This window comes from Podarcis bocagei (assembly GCF_964188305.1).
Source record: "Podarcis bocagei genome assembly, chromosome: 3".
NCBI classification, from domain to species: Eukaryota; Metazoa; Chordata; class Lepidosauria; order Squamata; family Lacertidae; genus Podarcis; species Podarcis bocagei.
Window position 1 is genome coordinate 6,906,301 of NC_138127.1, and position 23,866 is coordinate 6,930,166.

At 42.9% G+C, this 23,866-nt stretch overlaps 1 protein-coding gene across 4 annotated transcripts; it reads left to right on the top strand.

Annotated features, from left to right (window-relative positions):
* The first annotated feature begins 32 nt into the window (after window positions 1–32).
* RNASEH2B (ribonuclease H2 subunit B) lies at window positions 33–21,828 on the top strand. Of its 4 annotated transcripts, none has more exons than XR_014006800.1 (11): window positions 33–167; window positions 2,955–3,026; window positions 5,097–5,204; window positions 5,620–5,696; window positions 6,324–6,441; window positions 7,504–7,568; window positions 9,182–9,287; window positions 14,417–14,498; window positions 15,953–15,995; window positions 20,292–20,791; window positions 20,943–21,828. XR_014006800.1 is itself a non-coding variant. In XM_081189208.1 (11 exons), exons 1-11 carry the CDS (start codon window positions 86–88, stop codon window positions 18,490–18,492), a joined length of 942 nt encoding a protein of 313 aa, XP_081045334.1. In that variant the 5' UTR covers window positions 33–85; the 3' UTR covers window positions 18,493–18,791. The 4 variants fall into 4 exon arrangements, 3 of the variants coding, with proteins under 3 accessions (XP_081045334.1, XP_081045335.1, XP_081045336.1); XM_081189208.1 differs by lacking the exons at window positions 20,292–20,791; window positions 20,943–21,828 and adding exons at window positions 16,840–16,920; window positions 18,385–18,791; XM_081189209.1 differs by lacking the exons at window positions 20,292–20,791; window positions 20,943–21,828 and adding exons at window positions 16,840–16,920; window positions 18,385–18,791 and having other exon boundaries at window positions 6,327–6,441.
* Window positions 21,829–23,866: the final 2,038 nt, after the last annotated feature.

Genomic DNA, 23,866 nt, shown 5'->3' on the forward strand with positions numbered 1-23,866 from the left:
CAGCTGGCCCGCTTGTGCACCTCTTTTTGTTTTTGTATGTCTAGGGTTATAGCGAGGGGAGGGTCCGCAGCGAGCAGAAGGCAACATGCCGGCTGGGAGGCAGCGGCTCTTGGAAGCCTCCGCGGGGAACGGAGGCAGCGGCGGCCAATGGGTGATCGTTGCGCCAGGTAAAGAACTCCTTGCAAAGAGGCGCGGGGAGAGCTCTGCTGCAGCTGTGAAAGGATGGGCTCTTTTCTGGGGTGGGGGGTGGCATCTCTTTTCATTTGAATGGATGGATCTTCCCTCCCTTGTCCTGAAGCTAAGTTGCCCTCTTGGGGCAACGCGTGTCTGTGTGCGCGCGTGTATGTATGTATGTATCCCCCTAAAAGGCATTTCTGGAGGATTTGATCAGTGCCAAAGGAACAGAAAACATCTCGGCGAGAATTTGCAGAAACGAAACTGGAAGTCACTTCCTGGAGCACTTGCTGCTTTTTTTTTTTTTTTTTAAAGGGAGGTGGTGGAGCCTGCTAGCAAGATAATGAAAATATGATCGCTTTTTTAAATGAGTAGTGGCCGATAAAGGCCTCGATCCAAAGAGCTGCTTTTACACGTGTCCAAGGGGGTCTGGACTTGTTTTCCTCAGTTTACTCTGATGTGCTACGTTGGGACAGCTATGATATGGCCCCAGAGGATTTGCTGTTTAGAGCTGGTGTGTGTTTGTGTTTGTGTGTGTGTGTGTGTGTGTGTGTGTGTGGAAAGAGCATAAATATATATACTAAGGGCATCCCTTGGGAGAAAAGCAATGACAAACCTAGACAGCATCTTAAAAAGTAGAGACATCACCTTGCCAACAAAGGTCCATATAGTTAAAGCTATGGTATTCCCAGTAGTGATGGATGGAAGTGAGAGCTGGACCATAAAGAAGGCTGATCGCCGAAGAATTGATGCTTTTGAATTATGGTGCTGGAGGAGACTCTTGAGAGTCCCATAGACTGCAAGAAGATCAAACCTCTCCATTCTTAAGGAAATCAGCCCTGAGTGCTCACTGGAAGGACAGATCCTGAAGCTGAGGCTCCAATACTTTGGCCACCTCATGAGAAAATACGACTCCCTGGAAAAGACCCTGATGTTGGGAAAGATGGAGGGCACAAGGAGAAGGGGACGACAGAGGACGAGATGGTTGGACAGTGTTCTCGAAGCTACCAGCATGAGTTTGACCAAACTGTGGGAGGCAGTGGAGGACAGAAGTGTCTGGCGTGCTTTGGTCCATGGGGCCACGAAGAGTCGGACACGACTAAACAACAAGGGCATCCCTAAGGTCTTGCTCTAGCATCTCATTGGATCACAGCCATAATCATACCGGTTTGTCTTTCTGTGGGGGTCGCGGTCATGAGTGGGAATTCATGATAAAGCCAGTTCTTTGAATGCAACGGTGGAGACCACTCTTAAAATGCTGCAGCATTTGAACTGACTTCTGTGACATGCAGACATTGCAGATTTAAAAAACAACGGGGTTTGCCAATATTTGCAATGGGTGGAGAAGATAGATCAGAGAGGACCTTCTCACAGTTGTGCCCTTCTCTCTGGCACACACATGCACGTGCATGCATGTCAACTTGTGTGTGAGTGTGCACACACACACACACACACCCATCTCACAAAAAGTGTGGGAGGATGAGACACAGGAAGCAAGGGTTTCCTCTTTCTGCCTTTCCCCTGTCACGCAAGTTTCCGTGTCCTCCTGATCTTCTCAATCTGACCTCTTTCTCCTCCATTTCATCTGCCTCTGAGATGGGATTCTGACCATGTACACATGGCCTGGTGTAGCCAGGATTTATTTTCGGTGGGGGGCAGGCTTTATGTTGGGGAGGGGGGCAGAACCAAGTTATCTGCAATGCAATTGGTCAGTTAGTTATTGTTGTTAGCCACCCTGAGCCCGGCTTTGGCTGGGGAGGGCGGGATATAAATAAAATTTATTATTATTTATTATTATTATTATTAATTTACTTGATGGGGGGAAGCTGCCCCCCTGCCCTCCTGGCTACGCCCATGAGTCTTTAACATATCAAACTGCAGGAGTGGGAGCCTGTCAGTTAAGACTGTTATCCCGTGTGGCAAAACAAACACTCAAATCCCCACAAGGAAAGATCGAGCACATCAGGGAAAGATGTTGTGGTCCAACATGTTTCCCATTGGTGTGAAGTTTCTTTTATGTCAGCTGGCATTCAAGCCCACGCAATATTTTACCACATCACAACTCTTATTGCTATGTTTCGTTGCACGTGTGAACTAGACCTACAACTGTGGGGAATGAGGGCTGCTCCCCTGTCCTGCTTTTTGCCTCTTCTCTCTTCATCTTGGCTGTTGCTGTGCTTTGCACTGCTCTCTCTTTTCTTCTCCTTTATTCTGCTTTGCCTTCCAGCTTCAGAAAGCATGGAGAGAGCAATGGCTCTGCCTAGCTGTGTTTTCAGGTAAAATTAGGATGAGTAGCATGAAATGTTGTGGCAGCTCAGACATACTCTCTCCCTTCCTATGAGTGATGATGATGTCGACTTGGTGAATCTGAGTGCACAGCTTCTAGATTGCAACCCTGTTTAATAGGGTTACATACGCTTCAGGTTACAGACTCTGCTAACCTAGAAATATTACCTCAGATTAAGAACTTTGCTTCAGGTTGAGAACAGAAATCGTGCTCCAGCGGCACGGCAGCAGCAGGAGGCCCCATTAGCTAAAGTGGTGCTTCAGGTTAAGAACAGTTTCAGGTTAAGTACGGACCTCCGGAACGAATTAAGTACTTAACCTGAGGTACCACTGTATTCAGAAGATAGGGGCTCACCTGATCTTCTGGGGGCAATTCTTACTCTCCACAGGTAACAAGGGAAGCCTCAACCATATTTACAGTAACAATAGTTAGATGTGAATATTTTTAAATATATGAAGGGTATATCTCACTTTCGAATTTAACTTTTTTTCAGAATCTGCTACTAATCTGCCAAAGAAGCCGGGCTCTGAGCCTTTATTTACAAAACTGCGTAATCCAAGTACAGGCAAGTCTGAAATTGTAATTCTTCCCTTACCTTCAAATTTGAATTACAGTCGTACCTTGGTTCTGAAACACCTGTGACCTGAATGTTTTGGGTCCCGAACACCGCAAACCTGGAAGTGAGTATTCCAGTTTGCGAACGCTTTTTGGAAGCTGAACGTCCAACGCGGCTTCTGCAGCTTCCGATTGAGTGCAGGAAGCTCCTGTAGCCAATCGGAAGCTGCACCTTGATTTTTGAATGTTTCAAACAGACTTCTGGAACGGATTCTCTTCGAGACCAAAGGTACCACTGTATTTCCTTTGTAGACTGAAGCTTTAAAATGATGTGTTTAAAAAGAGTAGGGCTTTTTGTCTGTTCAGTAAATGTTTTCTGTAAGATTATGTCTGTATGTTTCTGTATGTTGTGAATTGTGTTTTGCTGTAAAATACATGGGTTTGGGGGGGCTGAGTTAAGCTGCCAGCTGTTCCTCTGTCCCAGAGCTAATAAAACAATGGCTACATCCAAGGCATATTGTTGTTGACATCCGTCTGTCTCGAGAGACAATGGAGTATGCCTCTGGGGGTGAATTCAAACCAGTGTGTTAGCAGCATCACAAGCCTGGGCAATGTGTATAGAAGTCCTGGGCTGCCCAGATCCATGTCAGATTTCTTTGAAATTAATTCCCAAGGGTCAACAGAACTGGGGTATGTTGATCTCACATGATGTCTGTAATAGACTTGGTTCAGACATCATGCCAAACTATAGTTAATACCAGGACACGGGTGGTGCTGTGGGTTAAACCACAAAGCCTAGGGCTTGCCGATCAGAAGGTCGGCAGTTCGAATCCCTGCGATGGGGTGAGCTCCTGTTGCTCGGTCCCTGCTCCTGCCAACCTAGCAGTTTGAAAGTGTGAAGTGCAAGTAGACAAATAGGTACCGCTCCAGTGTAAACAGCGTTTCCGTGCGCTGCTCTGGTTTGCCAGAAGTGGCTTAGTCATGCTGGCCACATGACCTGGAAGCTGTATGCCGGCTCCCTCAGCCAATAAAGCGAGATGAGCGCCGCAACCCCAGAGTCATCCGCGATGGACCTAATGTTCAGTGGTCCCTTTACCTTTTATAGTTAATACTATGGTTTTGTAAATCTACTTCAGGTCATGATTTTCAGTTTTGCTGTGCTGGTTGACTGCAAACCATGGCTTGCCAGTTTATACACGATGCTTACATTCAGATGGAACACGTTAAGCAAATTTAGCTTGTGTCCTGCCAACCTAGCAGTTCGAAAGCACGTCAAAGTGCAAGCAGATAAATAGGTACTGGTCTGGCGGGAAGGTAAACGGCGTTTCCATGCACTGTTCTGGTTCGCCCAGAAGCGGCTTAGTCATGCTGGCCACATGACCCGGAAGCTGTCTGCGGACAAACGCCAGCTCCCTCAGCCTATAGAGCGAGATGAGCACCGCAACCCCAGAGTCATCCGCGACTGGACTTAACGGTCAGGGGTACATTTACTTTTATGAGCTTCCTGCTTGTGCACACAGCTTGAGTCTTCCTTCCCCCTTCCTTTCCTGGAGCAAGGAAACAAACCACAGAGTTGGCTGGCTTGACATTCTGTCCAAACAAGTGTTTGTGTTCCAACTCCCCGCCAAAGCTTATTGCTTCTCTCTACATTTAGCATTACATCCAGATGTGATCCCTGCCAAACGATAGTTAACCTTCCTAAACCATGGGTTGGCACAGGAGAGTTGTCAACCATTCTGGACCCATGGGCACATTTGCAAAGCAGGGAAACAATGGTGACCCCCCCCCCACTTCACCCGTTCGTGCACAGCAGCCAATTGTTAGCTACAACATAATGCTTCTTTGCAGACTAAGGGGACTCAGCGGGTACCTGGGAAGGTCTCTGTGGGTGCATGAGTTCGCAATCCCTAGTTTCAGTGTGATGCTTAAACTTTTCTATTTGTCTGAGTTTCTTTTGCACTTAAGGTTTGCATATAGTCCGGCATTCTCCTGAGAGTTTACTTTCTTCTTTTGATTGGGGGTGGCTATTGGCAGCTTCAGAAATCCGAAACCAATATCTGTGTCATCGTCGTTTTAACAGGACAAGCAGCCCTTTACTTGTTCGGAAGTGATGGCCATCAGGTGTTTGAAGTGAAAGCTTTTCATGAAGAATACCGGTCGTGGTTTATAGGCGAAGCTGTTCAACATGGTGAGCAGTGTCCTCTTTCTCCATTTGCAACCTGATCTTCAAGCAGCGATTCCTTGTGATTTTAGGCATACACAGATTCCTGAGCTACTGCGGCTTAGTTTATCCTCATTTACATGTAACGACCTGGGCGAAGCTTTATGCTTCCATTGCCCTCAATTCAGATCTGTATAAGAATATACACAGGAACATAGGAAGCTGTCTTACACAAAGTCAGGCCTCGTGGCTCAAAATTGTGTATATGGATTTGCTCCTGGATAAAGAAATAGGTTTGTGCACCCAAAATCAAATATAGCAATATTTTATTTGGGGTATAGAACCTATTTCTTTATTCAGGGGAAGATTGTCTTTATCAAGGGAAATTACTATTAGAATGATTTATCTATTGTCACAATGATGCTTTTTTATATACTTTTAGATGGACGGCTATTATTTGCTACACCAGTGGATCCCTTATTTCTTTTGTTGTTTTACCTTACCAAGGCAGAGAAAGAGGTAGGTAACTAGAAATTTTTAAGGATGACATTATATTGCTTTTCTCCAAAAACAACTGTAAATTAATGCTCTAAAGTAGGTAGGTGTTCAAGTGTAGTCAGTAGACTCCACTACATATTATAATGTGCTGGTTAGGTTGGCATGGCTGTAACTTGAAATTATTAAATCATGTAGAAAACAACTCCTGTAGGGCTTCAAGCCAAACTGGAACATGTATTGCAAGGAAGAAAGATTGGCTATTCCAGAGTTCTGTCCGTAAATCTTGCTAGTGAAAGAGAGAGTTCAAAATCTTGTTGCCTTTTGGTCTGCCTGTTGGTGCATTTTCACGTGCAGAACTTGCATTTATCCTTCACAACAAAGAGTCACTAGGAGTTTAAAATACTGACTTTTTTAAAAAAAGCTTTATTTAAACACCCTTCATTAAAGAATTCTGTTGGCTTTTTCATCAGTTTGAAATAACTGTTAATGCTTTGCTGTTCTTTAATTTTTTAGCAGCTTTTGGTAGTACCTGTCATCCATCCATCTCTAGCTGAAATTACCTGGCCATAAAAAAAATACATTTCTGGCAAAATATTTTAGAATCACTTTAATCCATTCACCATTTTGATTTATCTTCCCTTTTTCCAGCAGGGAAAGTTTCAGCCTTTGGATCAGTTCCTGGTAGACGAAGAGTTCTCTTCCTGTGCAATGTTGCTAAACTGCAAGAACGTTTCGCAATCTGTTCAGCACCTAGTAGATGAAAAAGGTACAAGATCTGACAAATAAAATGAACAAGCAGCATTTGATACAGGTCTTACAGTCCTTTGTCAGTTCATGCTGTTAGGCCGGTGAAGGTTTGTCACAGTCAGCCTTCCCAGGGCTTCACAAGCCATACATGCAGAAATAACTCCCAGTGAACCATGTCAAACTATAGAGGGTCTGTATGAGAGAGGCCACTGAATGCAGAGTATTCATACTTTCACAACAGTTTCTGCAATTGTGAGTGCCAGGAATGTAAGCTGAAACTCTGAGTGTGTTCAACATGCCCAAGTTGTAGAGGGAGGGACTGTAGCTTAATTAGTAGTAGAGTACATTTTTTGCATGCACATGGTCCCTGGTTCAGTCCCTGACATCTGTAGGTAAGACTGGAAGAGAGCCCTCTCTGAAACACAGGAGAGCCCTGCCAGTTAATGAGCAAAATAGACCAATGCTTATAAGGTTGTGTGTGTGTGTTTCACTGGTAACCGTGTGTGTGTGTGTGTGTGTGTGTGTGTGTGTGTGTGTGTATGTATATGTACAGTGCTTTTTCTGGGGGTACACAGGGGTACGCATACCTTTAAACATTTTGTGAATCTAACGGGAGAAGAAACAAATTTTTTTTTTAAAAAAAGCTTCTTCTCTAGCACGGTGAATCATCAGTTCCATTGCTACCTCTGATGACGGCCTCATTTCCTGGCATGGTGTTTCCTGAATCTCAGATGGAAGTGAGCGTTTAATGTGTGAAGTAGGAGTTGGAATCTAGCACGGTGATTGATTGGTTTTGTTGTATTTACTGTATTTATTTACCCCGATTTGGATTATAAAATGGTGATTTTCTTGAGTCAAAATGAGAGTACCCCTAAACATTTTTTAACGAAAAAAAAGCAGTGTGTGTGTGTGTGTGTGTGTGTTTATAAATGTGTTCACTAGTAACCTTGTACAGATGCTGAAATAGCATATCTACTGCAATGTCTTATTTCATGTCAGAGCGGTGTATAAATTCAACAAATAAATATATAAATGTCATGAAAGTACAAACCTAAATACGAGGCGACTCTTTTTGTCTCAGAAATAGGTGGCAGAAAATTTTATAAATACAGCGAGGAGAAAGCACTGAAGTGGCTGAAGAAGAAGGTATCTTTATGTTAAAAGAGTTTCTTTTCTATTGTGATGAATTCTGAATATTACATGTTGCCTTGTACAAAAGCAAGGGACTATAGTTAAAACTGAAAAAGGGTAACAGTGCTATAAGGATGCAGCCATTTTGTGACTGGCGGACTTCCGTAATTTTCAGCCAATTCATGTGGAACCATGGGGGTGCAAACTTTTGAGATAATAATAATAATAATAATAATTTATTATTTGTACCCCGCCCATCTGGCTGGGTTTCCCCAGCCACTCTGGGCGGCTTCCACAGAAACCAAAAAACACTAAAATATCATACATTAAAAGCTTCCCTGAACAGGGCCGCCTTAAGATGTTTTCTGAATGTCAGGTAGTTGTCCATCACCTTGACATCCGATGGGAGGGCATTCCACAGGGCGGGCGCCACCACCGAAAAGGCCCTCTGCCTGGTTCCCTGTAGCTTCGCTTCTCGCAATGAGGGAACCGCCAGAAGGCGATTTAGTTAAGTACCGAAGGCATAGAGATTGTCGTAAAATATAACAATGAAATACAGTGGTACCCCGGGTTACAAACACCTCGGGTTACAAACACTTCGGGTTACAGACTCCGCTAACCCGGAAATAGTACCTCAGGTTAAGAACTTTACCTCAGGATGAGAACAGAAATCGTGCTCCAGCGGCGGCGGGAGACCCCATTAGCTAAAGTGGTACCTCAGGTTAAGAATGGTTTCAGGTTAACAACGGACCTCCGGAACAAATTAAGTTCGTAACCAGAGGTACCACTGTACTGAAATTGCTGCTTGACTGCTGTTTCTGCCTCTGGTGGGTGTGTATTCCTCCTTCCAATTTGTAAAGTACGTACATGTGTTCTCATGCTGCACTCGATTCAGCACTTAGAAAATATGACGCCCCTGAACTAAGTTTCACATTTGCTTTGCATAGTTACTTGTCTGAAAATAAAAGGGGGGGGGGCATTCAGATGTAATGCAGGACTTTCCCTCTCCTCTCCCCTCTCTCTTCACATTTTCTGTGAGCAGCATAAGCTGCATTCCACTTACTCATAGACTCATAGTTGGAAGGGATCCAAGGGTCATCTAGTCCAACCCCCTGCAATACAGGAATCTTAGCTAAAACATCCCTGACAGACAGCCATCCAATCTCTGCTTAAAATCCCCACTTTTTCTGCTGTAGTTATGCTAGCTTAGTTGTGATCGCTCTACAAATGGAATACCTCAGTAGCCTTTGCTGGCTGCAGTAGGGAAAAAGTTTGGTTAGGAAAACTTTTAAAAAGTGTATCAATAATTTGCTAAGTTTGTAGCTATTTTAACAGTAAATTGTATGTCGCAAATGCAGTCCTCTGTGATTTTCTCCTGAGCAGTTACATTTTACACAAACGGAAATGTCTCAGGAGTGCCTCTTTTTTCTTGCACAATTCTCATTCATCCCACCAAAAGGAGGTTTATTTGGGCAACCGTAGAAAATTGTGACCCATGTCAGTGTGGTAGCAGCTACAAACGTGTGCTAGATTTCAGTTCGTAGGTTCAGGCTTTGGCTTTGGTGGTACATTGCATGTACGCACAACGGCACCAATGATAAGCCCTTCTGTTTTGTGGCTTTTGTCAGGTCGACCAGACTGTCAAAGTGTTAAAAGACAATGACATACCTGTGGGTGGAAAGGTGCAGTCTGCGACATTTATCAGCGGCAAACGGAACACGGATGCCACTGAAGGTGAGGGGATTTAGGTCCCAAGTGAAATATAAATTTATGCTGGTAAGATTTGTACAGTACTTAATTTGTTCGTACATATGATTTTCTCTTGCAGTACAGTGGTACCTCGGGTTACATACGCTTCAGGTTACAAACGCTTCAGGTTACAGACTCCGCTAACCCAGAAATAGTACCTCGGGTTAAGAACTTTGCTTCAGTATGGGTTGCAGAGTTTTGAAAAATTGAAAGGAAAGGTGCGAGACTGGTTCCACTATGCCCAAATCCTAGAGACTTTTAAAAAGGATAAAAAAATTGGTTTCCAGGTGGAAAAATCGAAATTAGAGTCAGAACTACTTGAACCTAAGACGAAAGTGCTTTCAAGGATGTATAACTTGCTGCTTAAATGGAACACTCAAGATGAGACAGTTAAATCAGCCATGATAAAATGGGCACAAGACATTGGGCACAACATTATGTTTGAAGACTGGGAAAGGTTATGGACCACCGGTATGAAATTTACGGCATGTATTGCCTTAAAAGAAAACATTATGAAAATGATGTACAGGTGGTACATGACCCCAGTCAAACTTGCAAAGATATATCATCTGTCTGATAATAAATGTTGGAAATGTAAGGAGGCTGAAGGAACATTCTTTCACCTCTGGTGGACATGTCCGAGGGTGAAGGCCTTTTGGGAAATGATTTATAACGAGTTGAAAAAGGTATTTAAGTATACCTTCCATAAGAAACCAGAGGCCTTCCTCCTGGGCATTGTAGGCCAGAGAGTGTCAAAGAAGGATAGAATTTTCTTTCTATATGCAACTACAGCAGCAAGAATCCTTATAGCCAAACATTGGAAGGCACAGGAGCTACCCACGCTGGAAGAGTGGCATACGCAACTGATGGACTACATGGAACTAGCCGAAATGACTGGCAGAATCCGAGACCTGGGAGAAGAAGCAGTGGAAGAGGATTGGAAAAAATTTAAGGACTATCTACAAAAACATTATAAGTTATATGAATGTTGAGAAATTTGCTAAGTTTTGGAAAAACATGCTTCAGTATTGAGATCTGAAAATGATGGAAATTAAGTTATGACTGTGAAAAGTTTAACTTATAGAGTATATAATTAGATGAAATTACAAAAACACATGAAACAAGGTAGCAATTTGCTGTTCATTTTTTTATTACAAAGAAAACAGGGGATGGAAGATGTGGGGAAGTCCAGTTGACTATGAAAAAAGATTTGGAAAAGTGAATTTTCTTGTATTTAACTTCTTTCTTTTCTTTTTCTTTCTGTAAAATCGCTTTTGCTGTATCATTGACGATGTATTCTGACCTTGGAAAAAAGCAGATAAAAATATTATTAAAAAAAAAAAAGAACTTTGCTTCAGTATGAGAACAGAAACCGTGCTCCAGCGGTGCGGCAGGAGCAGGAGGCCCCATTAGCTAAAGTGGTGCTTCAGGTTAAGAACAGTTTCAGGTTAAGAACGGACCTTCGGAATCAATTAAGTACTTAACCCGAGGTACCACTGTATTTACATTTTCCTTACTGTAATAACTCCCATATGACTTCAGCTTGTGTGTTGCACTTTCCCCTCCTTCACTTAGTTGCTTTTCCAGGCATTATTTTCAGTTTCTCTTAATTTTTGTGTGTGTGTGGTGTTTTTATAGTTACCAGGCCACTGCTGCTAAACACTATCAGGCCACAATGCACCCATCTCCCTCCCCAAAACTAATTGATGTTCCCAGCACTGCTATCCTTTTGAGGCAAAACAGATAATAGTTGCTACATAACTTTATAGCCAGTTTTATGCCTTCAGGAGTATTCAGTTGGGAAGAGAAGAGAAGGTCAGACAGGGAGAAATAACCCATCTGGTTGCCTGGGCTTATGAAACCAATAGGGAACATTTGCATGGCCATCTGTGTGGTTTTCCATCCCTTTCCAATTTTATTTTTTCCCAAGACACAACCAATACGAAGCTGACAACCACTGCTGCATTTTAATTATGAGTGACATTCGGGACATAAGTACTGCTGGCATGCTGCAAGCTGTCTATAGCATTCAGTGTCTGCTCTTTGCAAGTATTGATTCTATTTAGGGTAGGTGTGAGAAGCCTTTGGCCCTCCCAACTGTTGCTGGACTGCAACTCCCGCCAGCCCTAACCATTGGCCATGCTTGCTGAGGGTCAGCGGTTCCCCACATCTGGTTTAGGCCAAAGGGTGTGTGAGATGCACGGATGGGAACACCACGAAACTAAATAATAATAATAATAATAATAATTTATTATTTGTACCCCGCCCATCTGGCTGGGTTTCCCCAGCCACTCTGGGCGGCTTCCACAGAAACCAAAAAACACTAAAATATCATACATTAAAAGCTTCCCTGAACAGGGCCGCCTTAAGATGTTTTCTGAATGTCAGGTAGTTGTCCATCACCTTGACATCCGATGGGAGGGCATTCCACAGGGCGGGCGCCACCACCGAAAAGGCCCTCTGCCTGGTTCCCTGTAGCTTCGCTTCTCGCAATGAGGGAACCGCCAGAAGGCCCTCGGCGCTGGACCTCAGTGTCCGGGCAGAACGATGGGGGTGGAGACGCTCCTTCAGGTATACTGGGCCGAAGCCGTTTAGGGCTTTAAAGGTCAACACCAACACTTTGAATTGTGCTCGGAAACGTACTGGGAGCCAATGTAGGTCTTTCAAGACCGGTGTTATGTGGTCTCGGCGGCCGCCCCCAGTCACCAGTCTAGCTGCCGCATTCTGGATTAGTTGTAGTTTCCGAGTCACCTTCAAAGGTGGCCCCACGTAGAGCGCATTGCAGTAGTCCAAGCGGGAGATAACTAGAGCATGCACCACTCTGGCCAGACAGTCAGCGGGCAGGTAGGGTCTCAGCCTGCGTACCAGGTGGAGTTGGTAGACAGCTGCCCTGGATACAGAATTGACCTGCGCCTCCATGGACAGCTGTGAGTCCAAAATGACTCCCAGGCTACGCACCTGGTCCTTCAGGGGCACAGTTACCCCATTCAGGACCAGGGAGTCCTCCACACCAGCCCGCCCCCTGTCCCCCAAAAACAGTACTTCTGTCTTGTCAGGATTCAACTTCAATCCATTAGCCGCCATCCATCCTCCAACCGCCTCCAGGCACTCACACAGGACCTTCACCGCCTTCACTGGTTCTGATTTAAAAGAGAGGTAGAGCTGGGTGTCATCTGCATATTGATGGACACCCAGTCCAAACCCCCTGATGATCTCTCCCAGCGGCTTCATATAGATGTTAAAAAGCATGGGGGAGAGGACGGAACCCTGAGGCACCCCACAAGTGAGGGCCCAAGGGTCTGAACACTCATCCGCCACCACCACTTTCTGAACACGGCCCAGGAGAAAGGAGCGAAACCACTGTATAACAGTGCCCCCAGCTCCCAACCCCTCTAGACGGTCCAGAAGGATGTTATGGTCGATTGTATCAAAGGCCGCTGAGAGATCCAGCAGAACTAGGAAACAACTCTCACCTTTGTCCCTAGCTCGCCGGAGATCATCAACCAGTGCGACCAAGGCAGTTTCAGTCCCATGATGAGGCCTGAACCCTGATTGGAAGGGATCCAAATGGTCCGCATCCTCCAGGCGTGCCTGGAGTTGTTCAGCAACCACACGCTCAATCACCTTGCCCAAGAATGGAAGATTTGAGACTGGGCGATAGTTGGCCATACTGGCCGGGTCTAAAGATGGTTTTTTAAGAAGCGGTTTAATGACCGCCTCTTTCAGCGGATCTGGGAATGTTCCCTCACAGAGGGAAGCATTCACCACCCCGCAGAGCCCATCGCCCAGCCCTTCCCGGCTAGCTTTTATAAGCCAGGATGGGCAAGGATCAAGGAGACAGGTGGTTGGTTTCACTCGTCCAAGCAGCCTGTCCACATCCTCGGGGGTAACGGATTGAAATTGATTCCATGCAACCTGACCAGACAGGGCTCTAGCACTCTCCCGCCCCAGCCCTGCTCCCACGGTGGTGTCTAGCTCCTTCCGAATATGAGTGATTTTATCTGCAAAAAACTTTGCAAAATCGTTGCAGGAGATCTTGGGGTCTTTACAAGGCCCCGATGGTAAAGGTGGTTCCGTTAAATTGCGGACCACCTGAAAGAGTCTCCTGCTACTATTTTCTGCAGATGCAATAGAGGCGGCGAAGAAAGTCTTCTTTGCCGTCGCTATCGCCACTTGGTAGGCTCGATGTTGAGCTCTAACCTGTGTCCGGTCAGATTCGGAGTGAGTTTTCTGCCACCGACGCTCTAGCCGTCTCAGCGATTGTTTCATCGCCCTCAGCTCCGAAGAAAACCACGGGGCTGTCCGGGCTCCATGCAATCGGAGAGGGCGCTTCGGAGCCAGACAGTCGATAGCCCTGGTTAACTCCGCATTCCAGCGGGCCACCAGGGAATCAGCTGAAAGGCCATCAACACGGGATAAAGCATCCCCTACCACTCTCTGGAAACCATTTGGATCCATTAAGTGGCGGGGGCGGACCATCCGAATTGGTCCCACCTCCCTGCAGAGGGGAAGGGTCGCGGAGAAGTCCAGTTGCACCAGGAAGTGATCTGACCATGGCACTTCTTTGGTTTCATTTTTACTTAGTGTCAGATCACCCACGTCGCTAGAGGTGAATACCAGGTCTAAGGCATGTCCATGACTATGAGTTGGGCCCAACTTATTCAGGGACAGCCCCATGGAGGCCATGCTTTCCACGAAGTCCCGAGCGGCCCCTTGTAAGGTCGTGTCGGCGTGGATGTTAAAATCCCCTAGGACAACCAAACTAGGTGTCTCCAGGAGAACATCCGCCACGACCTGAAGCAGCTCGGACAGGGAATCCTTGGTGTAGCGGGGAGGTCGGTACACCAAAAGGAATCCTGTACTGCCCCTATTGCCCAACTTCCAGAACATGCACTCAGAAAACTGGGTCTTCCCAGTAGGACGCCTGGTGCAGACTAATGACTTCCTAAAAATCACTGCAACCCCCCCTCCCCGCCCACATGACCTGGGTTGCTGTGCTGATCACTCATCACAGATAGAAGTGGTAAACTTGGGGCAGTGTTAATTTGGAGACTGAACATTCTAAAGGAGAGATATTTTAATAATATATAGCATTTATTTTGTTTTTCTTTCAGAGGACTATATTCGCTATGCTCATGGTTTAATAACTGAATATATTTCTGAAGAGCTGAGTACTGCACTAGCTCAGTATTTGAGGTGAGTGTTCATGCTTTATGTTGTAAGGGATAACTTTGATGACAATGACTGATTCCCCCCCATGCTTTAGCTCTTTATATACAGTGGTACTTCAGGCTACATACGCTTTAGGTTACATACGCTTCAGGTTACAGACTCCGCTAACCCAGAAATAGTGCTTCAGGTTAAGAACTTTGCTTCAGGATGAGAACAGAAACCGTGCTCCGGCGGTGCGGCGGCAGCGAGAGGCCCCATTAGCTAAAGTGGTGCTTCAGGTTAAGAACAGTTTCAGGTTAAGAACGGACCTCCAGAACGAATTAAGTACTTAACCCGAGGTACCACTGTATTAGGTAGAAAGGATCCATCTGTGTCTGTAATTTTCAGCCAGTTAATTTGGAACCTGGGGGCGCAAACTTTGAGAATCGCTGATTTAGTTAAGTACAGAAGGCACTGAGACTGTCATAAAATATTATAATGAAATACTTAAATTGCTGCTTTACTTACTGCTGTTTCTGCCTTTGTTGGGTGTGTTTTTCTCTTTCCAATTTGCAAAGTACGTACACGTGCAGTTGATTCAGCACTTAGAAAATATGACGCCCATGACTAAGTTTCACATTTGCTTTGCATACAGTGGTACCTCTGGATACAAACGGGATCCATTCCGGAACCCCATTCGCATCTAGAAGGAAACGTAACTAGTGATGGCACGTCTGCGCACATGCGCGTTGCTTTTTGCCGCTTCTGCGCATGCGCGTGATGCCATTTTGAGCGTCTGCGCATGCGCAAGTGGTGAAACCCAGAAGTAACGTGCTCTGTTACTTCCGGGTTGCTGCGGAGCGCAACTTGAACGTTTTTTGTACATATTACATTTTCTCCTAATGCTACTTTTATGTTTTTTAGTCTTCCTGCCCACTGCTTACATCATTTGATTATTAGGTTGCATCTGAATTAATATTTGTTGTCATTTGGCTTTGGCATTTTTGTTTCAGAACTGACACACAGGGAATACAACTTTGAAATAAAAGTAGAATTCTTTATTTTTGTGGTGCATGGCTGTTCTAGCCCAGAAGTTTTTATTAAAGTTTTCACAATGCAATCAAATTATATCTAGAACAAATGAAGTCAAAGAGAGAGAGAGAGAGAGAGAGAGAGAGAGAGCAAAAGCCAAGAGAGGAAGGCAAAAGAAGAAAGAAAGGAGAGAATTGAAGATTAGGGTAAAACTCGAATGCAGGGCTATATATATATTCCAGTTTTACCCTAATCTTCAATCCACATACAAAAAGTATCCCCAGCTCCCACCTGGAAAGTTTCCCCCTTTCCCCAGGCTCCCACCCTGATAAAAACTCACTCTTGCTTGTCTCCCACACAAATACTTCAAAATAAATAGATAAGGCACTTACTGATAAAATATTCTAGCTTGATAGTTCTAAAATTTGATTACCTTAACCTCTTTTCTTTTTTGTTTTGCTTTCCAGGCTCCCACAGATTGCAAGTCCTCCGGCGGAGCCAGCATCCAAGGTAATGAAAATTTAGGTACTGCTGGATACGTATCGTTTTCATGCAGTTATGCCCTGCGTTCCTTCCATCATGGAATTTGAGGGCAGTTTGCATGGGGTTTTCAGGCAGATCCCTGTTCAGGCATTGGCCAGACTCAGGTGAGCTTAGCCTCAGTGAGGTGGTTGCATTGTGAGCCTTCAGACCATGGTCTCGAACCCTGGAGATGGTGAAAAAGAAATGCTGTACCAGAGAAATCCTTAGAGGAGAGGAAGTCAAGTCCTGAAATACTTCTTTTCCCATTGATAAGAAACTCCCCACCCCCATTGATAACTGGGCTTTTTTAAAGCATCGAGCTAAAAGCATGAAACAGTGTCACAGTGTTCGGCAAGATGTAAGAAGAATGTGCAATTATTTTTAATCACCAATCAAATGAGGAAGACCTTTCAAACTGTCTAGTACATAGAGTATATGTTGGCAATGAAGTGCTACAATTATGCCTATGGTTTTCAAAGCAGGAGTTATACGGATGCATGCATGATAAGAAAATACACTTGTGTCTTTTGTATTAATGTCCTTGGCCTCTCACTTCCCCAGGTCCATACTACTTCCACTTTTCAGATCTCTGCTTCCTCTGCTCATAGTCTTCTTCCTTTATCCAACCATTCTCACTCAGCGTTTTTCCCACCTCTGCTTGCATGTTCTGCAATCGGCTTTCCCACTTAATCTAGAGGACAGGCGATACTGCTTTGGATAATTTTATCACCATTGCTCACATTAAGCCTGAACGTTTTTTGTTTACGCTGAAGATCGGTGTATGCAATACACTGTGATTTTTATGGAGCAAATCCTCACTCTAACATTGCAGAAAAGGAAATTATCAGATGCCCCCGTGGAAGCAGAAGAAGATTACACCAAGTTTAATACTAGTGATCTGAAAAGCAAAAAGGTGAGTTGTATATTGTTTTTCCGACTAGCTTTTTGACTAGCAGCCTCATTTTCTTGTAGGATGCTACTTTACTCAGGAGAAAGTAGAATACATATTCTAAGCATGTACAGTACATTCTATCCAGTGCTATTTTTCCAGAAAAAGGGGTGCCAGAACTCACCATGAACACCTCCCTCATTCTCTTAGAATGGCAATGGCAACCACCTGAGAGGTGCCAGAATTGAGTTCCAGGAAGTTCTGGCTGAAAAAACCTCCTAATTCTATATGTGAGGAAAAAAAACCATTAAGTTTTAGAATAGTATATTCTAACTAGTTCAAGAAGTGGTGAAAATATTGGTGGCGGGAATTTAAAAGGCTTTCATGGCTATCTAGGACTAAAGAACTAGTAAAGCTTTTAATAAATCTGCTACAACTGTATCCTGGAATGTTGAATCCATTCCCTGAGTTCCTCCACCCACAGTGGGCCACTTTAAGCAAGGGGTGTGAGAGAGAGGCTCCGCCCACCTGCCAGTCACCTGACATCACTATGACATCAGGTGACCCATTTTTCCTTCATAGCACAGCTTGAGGCCAAGCCTTGCTATAAAGGAAAAACAAAGTCCTGCTTTCAGCAGGGGTCAGTTGCCCCAATGGAGTTCCCATTAGGGGAGGCCATAGCACTGCTGATTCCATTGATGGTGACAGCAAGCCTCCCTAGTTAAGGAACAATTTTCTAACATATTCACCCTGAGCAGTTAGGATGTTTGTGACATCAAGGCTTGGGGTTGGAGTGTAGCTTACAGGTGACACTCTTAGCTTAGTAAAAAGGAACTCGAGAATCACACACAGTACAAAATTTTGGAGCAGGCATTGTACAGTATTTAAGATGTGGAAAGAGTTGAGTAGTCTGCATAATTCAGTTCAGTTTACTCATAAAAGTTGTTGGATAACCTGAGAAACACAGAGTTTCAAAGTGAGGAATTTCAAGCAGCAACAGTAGTCTAATTTTACTTCTTCATTTAACCTTTTAAAAAAAATATACAATCCTTTATCACAAGATGTCAGGGCGGTTCACTGCATGTGTGGATATGTATTAAAGATGTGTATATTAATACTTGTTTTTACTGTAGCATTTCCGGGATAAAAAACCATGCATTTAACTTCAATGTATTCCCAGCATGATCAGGATTCTGGTGTCTGATGTTTTCATTAATGTTTGTGCCGTCTAACTGATGAAACATCCCACCTATCTAAATGTGAAGAAATGTTGTCCGGATCAGGCCAAATGTCAACTTTTTATATTAGCCAGATCTGCAAACCATGTGATTACATTTATCAAATTATCCCCCAGATAAAATATTTAGGCACATAGTGTGAAGGGATATACAATAGCTAAAGGATATGTGTGGTTTCTGCTTGATAGGCATGTGACGTTGCGTGGAAACTTTACTTTAGTCTAACTTTTTCCTCTGTTCTTATTTCCAGGCAAACAGTAAGATGTCAGCTGCTCAAAAGGCCCTGGCAAAAGTTGACAAGAGTGGCATGAAAACAATGTCTTCTTTCTTTAGTTCAAAAACTAAAACAACAAAATGAGACTTTTGATACAGTAATTATTTTTGTATAGGCCAGCTTCTTTTTCACTTCTTCCCTTCCCCCCCCCCCAAGTTTTCAGATATCCCTTTACTTAAAGTTAGGGCTCAAAAATAGAAACAGTACTGTGAAAGTTAATATTGTGTAAAACAAAGTCAGGATAGCCTGTTGTAGTTCCCACTGGGAAAGCTAATTTTGGTAATTTATCATATCAGCCAATATGCTTGTTTATTTAGCACTGTTAAGCTGTAAGGTGTACATTGCAATGTAATGAGGTAAAATAAATTCATTTCTGAAACAGATATTTCTTGTTTCTTGTCTTTTTAATGGATGGGGATTACGGAAATGCCAAATGTTTCTTCCTTTTTCAAAAAAACCTGAACTGGGTCCCCCCCAAATGGTTTTTGTTGAATTTCAAAATATTAACAAATACAAAGTGCGGGGGAAATAAGTTTCTAACGCATACAAAAACTAAAGAAAATAAGTGTCATTAGGATATAAGAGCACATTTTTTAAAATCACTTTTCAGTTTTAAGAATTAATGATATACTAATACTAGACAAATTCTAATACACTTTGCCATTAACATGGCAGCATTTTGCTTATTACATTAGTGAGCTGGATTTTTTGTTAGCTGTTATGCTTCAGTGTATGGTTAATCTCAGTTTCTCAAGAAAAGTGATGTGATACATGATTAAACATGTTTTCTCCATGTTGTGAGTGATCCTTGCTTCAAGAATATCAGTGATTCTTTCTGTGCAATAAGGATAATTTTAAGGGACATCGTTTTAGAGAGTCTGCTGATTTAAACATAAAAGTTTATTAAAGAGAGTTGGACACTTATTGGAAGAAAGTCTCATATACAGTTACACAAGCTGAGGTTGGAGACATCTCCTAATTAGCTACAATGGAAAAGTAGCTCTCAGCAAGACTACAAGTTGGCCAAATAATTTTCCATATAGTGACAGTGGATCACATCCAATGTTGCTGTTCTGTTAAAACAGCTTGTGCAACCGAACTTTCCTCTCCCCTGTAGCTCCTCCCTCCATCAGTGCATCTTCAAAATCTGCCCCAGCGGGTTAGAGGACCCTCCAGAACAGTTTTTTTTCCTGCCAATCTAAAATGGCACACATTTTGTGTGGGAGTAAATTTATCAGGAAAGATGGGTGTGGGTGTGTACACACTCACACACTGTATTTTTCTGTGTATAAGACTAGGTTTTCCCCCTTAAAAATAATGTCAAAAATTAGGGGGCGCCTTATACATGCCGCCATCTCGCCCGATTTTCTTAAATCTGAGTCCCCCAAAATAGGTGGTGTCTTATATATGGGGGCGTCCTATAGACGGAAAAGTACGGTGTGTGTGTGTTAAAACAGAAGCCAGTAACAATGTTGTTAAACTGACTCTGTTCATTCAAACAGAGGAACACCGATACAGTCGTCATGAATCCATTTTCAGCAGAGCCCCTCGTTTACTAAAAGGTGGCATGTGTGTGTGTGTGTGTGTGTGTGTGTGTTTTAGGTTATTTTTAAAAATTGCGCCAAATGTACCAAAATACTTATGGGAAAAGAGAGTAGTTTGCTGTTTGAAACTGACTTAGAAATACAATGTTACAAAAAAATGTAAAATGGTGCCTAAAAGCAATAAAATCCAATAGCAATAAAAGAAAATAAAACAGTAAAAAATATTTTTAAGAATGTTGTTAAACTGACTGAACTGTCAAAATCAAAGTGTTACAAATACATTCGTTGACAAATCATCTGGGTAATAATATTTATAGATGTGCTTTTTTCTTTCACTAGATGTCTGCTCGTCACCAGAGGAAGAGATGAAGGGAATGAAAGGAAATGTGGATGCCTTGTTTTAATGTGGAGCATTCCTAAAACCATTTTAAAGAAATGCAAATTGTATTGTTAGAGACTGTTATCCAGGTGAGATTCGCTGGTAGAGCTGGAATTCGATGAGGTCAATTTCCCTTCTGGTATGTGGTTGGGATCTCTTGCTTGAAGTTCTAGATTATTCCTTGTCCTTTGAGCATTTCTGGCTTGGTGTACCTTGTCTGCTTACTGCTGTCTGCTTTCAGCAAATGTATTGAGGGGCTTGTCCACGTGTGAGCATTATTTATCTCTTAATCCACTTTTTCCCATCCAAATTAACTTGGAGTATTCCACACTTGTGCATACTTGAATTTGTTTCTGAGGAGAAACCACAGTCTTTCGCATTCATACTGCTAGGAGTTGCCTTTTCTGTTTGAACCTGTCTTCTCATTTGTTATTATGCCAATTAAGTAACAACAGGGAACGTGCACAGATAGCTGTGCACCTTGGGTTTTTTATTTATTTGAAAAATCTGCATAAGAAGTATGCAGTAGGCATAGCCAGGCAATTGTAAATTTGCTTGTGCAGTTTTCAGCAAACCTGATGGTTCAGAATTATACACACACAAAGGGGGAGAGGCTAATGCTAGTGCCATTTCCTTGTACATTTTTCTGGTTTTGTGCAAATCTGAGGGATCAAAAGGAAAAAAAATATCCTCCCTTCATGAATGTACCAGAAATAGTTACAAGAAAAGAAATGAAAAGACTAAGGAAGCAGTGGGGTGGAAGGGGGTTAGCCAAAAGTGACAATTGATCCATCCACCCCAAACTACCAAAACAAATTATCTGTGACCCTGAATGGAACGGTTTGGAGTCCAATTTCCAGCAATTTACCAATCAAGATTTGTATTATTTGAGGTTAACGTTCTGGTACTACACAAATTACATGTGAACGCAAACCTACCGCAAACTCTGGTGTGGGCAAGCTCTAGATAATACTGTTTAATCTTATTATGGGCTTATATAGGTAATTTATTTTCCTTTCTGAAAAAGCACAACATCTAACCCTTGTGTCTATGGGAGGAAAGGTAACTGAAGGACCACTTGCTCCCAAATAAACTTGCCTGTGTGTTTCTGCCTTCAAAATGGAGGCAGATGACAACAAGAGACAGTGCCTTTTCTGTGGTGGTTCCCTGGTTGGGGGAAACTCAGAGATACTTGGCTTGTGCCTGCTTCACTAACTTCCTGAATTGAAAGGTTGATATATTATTACTGTTTCTTGCACTACTTGTACTACTGTTCTGATGGCTGGGTGTGTGCTTTTCTTCTTCTTTATTTTTAGCAATTTAATGTTAATGTTTTTTGTGGTGTTTTTTTTTACTTTTTTATTGGGTTTCTGCCATGTAAACTTCTGTTGAAAGTTGATATGTCAATTTTAAAAAGTCGTTTAATGAACCGGGGACTATGCAAAGAACCCTTTACCCTGGATTATTCCCTTCACAATAAAGATGCACTTTCCCCCACACGTGATTCCTATCTTCCCTTAAGGCAGGTGTTTTGTTGTGGCGATACTGCACTTTCCCTTCAAATCGCATTATTATTTATTTGAAGAAAATGGATTTTTTAGAAGCTGTATGCTGTTCCTCTACCCGAGCAAACTCCGGTGTACCTTATTTAGAAGAAAGTACAAACCGTAAAACTTCCCATTGTCCTCCCCCAGGTCATCTTGTTTAAATGTGTGTCTGGTTAATTTTTCTTCAGTTTTTTGGAAGCTATGTCCTGGCTCTGTTTGATAAGACACCTCTATCATCCTAGGCACATTTATACAGAACTATGTCTTGTGTTAAGAGGGTTTACTCCTTAGAATGGATTTCAGGCCTAGTATTCTTGGTATATCAGGCACCAAAAAGTGTCTTGTGCAAATTAAAGTCAAAATGTAAGTGAGATGTGCTTTGGCAGACCATGGAGCACAGCACATCTTTCCAGTTACAGAGTGGTGTTTGTGTCAGGCAATTCTACTCATTATTGATCCAGAACAGATTCCAATGTTTAATTAGCAGAGTAAAAATTTAAACACATTGCAGGATCCCCCCCCCCCAAAATAGACCAGAGACAATTATATTTCATCCAGCAGAGCTTTACGGCTACTGAAGGCAAATGAGCATAATGGTCACAAATCCAATACATTCAGGATTGGCACGGTCCATAAGAAATCCAGTTGCAGCAGACCTAACTTAAACTTACAATAACTTATAATGAATCTAAACCTTACCACTAAGCATACTATGTACAGAACACCACACCAGAAGGAAAAGAGATAGAAATCGAAGGAGTACGGCTCCTCCTGAAATTTACCTCAGGAAATGGGAAACACCACAGCTTCTTACCAGCTTACCCACTTGCCTAACACCCCAGGAACACCTGGCACAGTCATGGCATTAAATAAACAGTGTCGATTGCTGGCAGTTTGCTCTAAGAACTCAATAAGCTATGTGTCTCATCGTTCGTCGAGCACCAGCAGAAGTGGTAAATCTTATTTCAGAAAGTGCCAGGAGCTGGTAATTGGGTCCATGCTGGTTCTAAACAAGGGCTTTTGGGAAGGAAAGGTATTGGGCATACTGAATCACAAGAAAGGTGGGAGAGAGATTTTTAGTCTCTAGTGCCACCTGAAAGGCAAGCTAGTGCACTGCCTGTTGCCCTTTGCTGATTATTAATGGCAGCTTCCCTAAGGAAGCCTGAAGAGAAAGTTGTCCATGTGGCATTAAGCCCTTTGTAGTCCCCAAATCGCTGATCAGGAAATGACTTGCCAACTGCAATTAACGGGGACTTGCTAATGTTTTGACTCTTGAGATGTATGTTTTTAGGACCTGCCTTATTTTTGTAAAATTTTAACTCATTTTTAAACTGCTTTTAATATTGCATAATAATAATTTTAACATTAATGTTGTGCTTTAATTGCTGTAACCTGCCATGAGACCTTAGGGTGAAGGGCGGATAACAAATTGTAATAATTGTAATAATAATTGCAGTAAACAACAACAACAATTTAAGGAACGACTCAGACAGAGGTTTTGTTGTGATTAAGGAAGTGTGGGGTTTTTTTTGCTTTATAATTTAATTCCATTGTGTCAGATGTGATTATTCATATAAATAAATTTGAGATAATTCATCTTGAATTGTGAGAATGGTGATTAAAGCTAAGCCCTGTTTCTGACGGACAGTTTATTGTCTATTGTTCTTTGTTGGTCACTAGTTACCCAAAGGTCTCCAAGCGACTTAGAACACCTTTTAAAACAATCATAAATATACCATTAAATAATATATAAGACCCGTATCATTCATCAATTATGTATTTATGCACATACAGACAAACGGCCCCCTCCCCCCCATCAGATAGCTTTGCATAGAAAGGAGAACTGCACTTCCTGTGGCTTCTCTCATCCTATCCAATATGGCCAAAGATTAGAAGAAGGAAAGAAGTTTCAAATGAAATGAAGCCTTTCATGCTTGGCCTGTAAGGAGTGCAAAGGAGTGCAAACTCTTTAAGAGAAGGATGTGCAA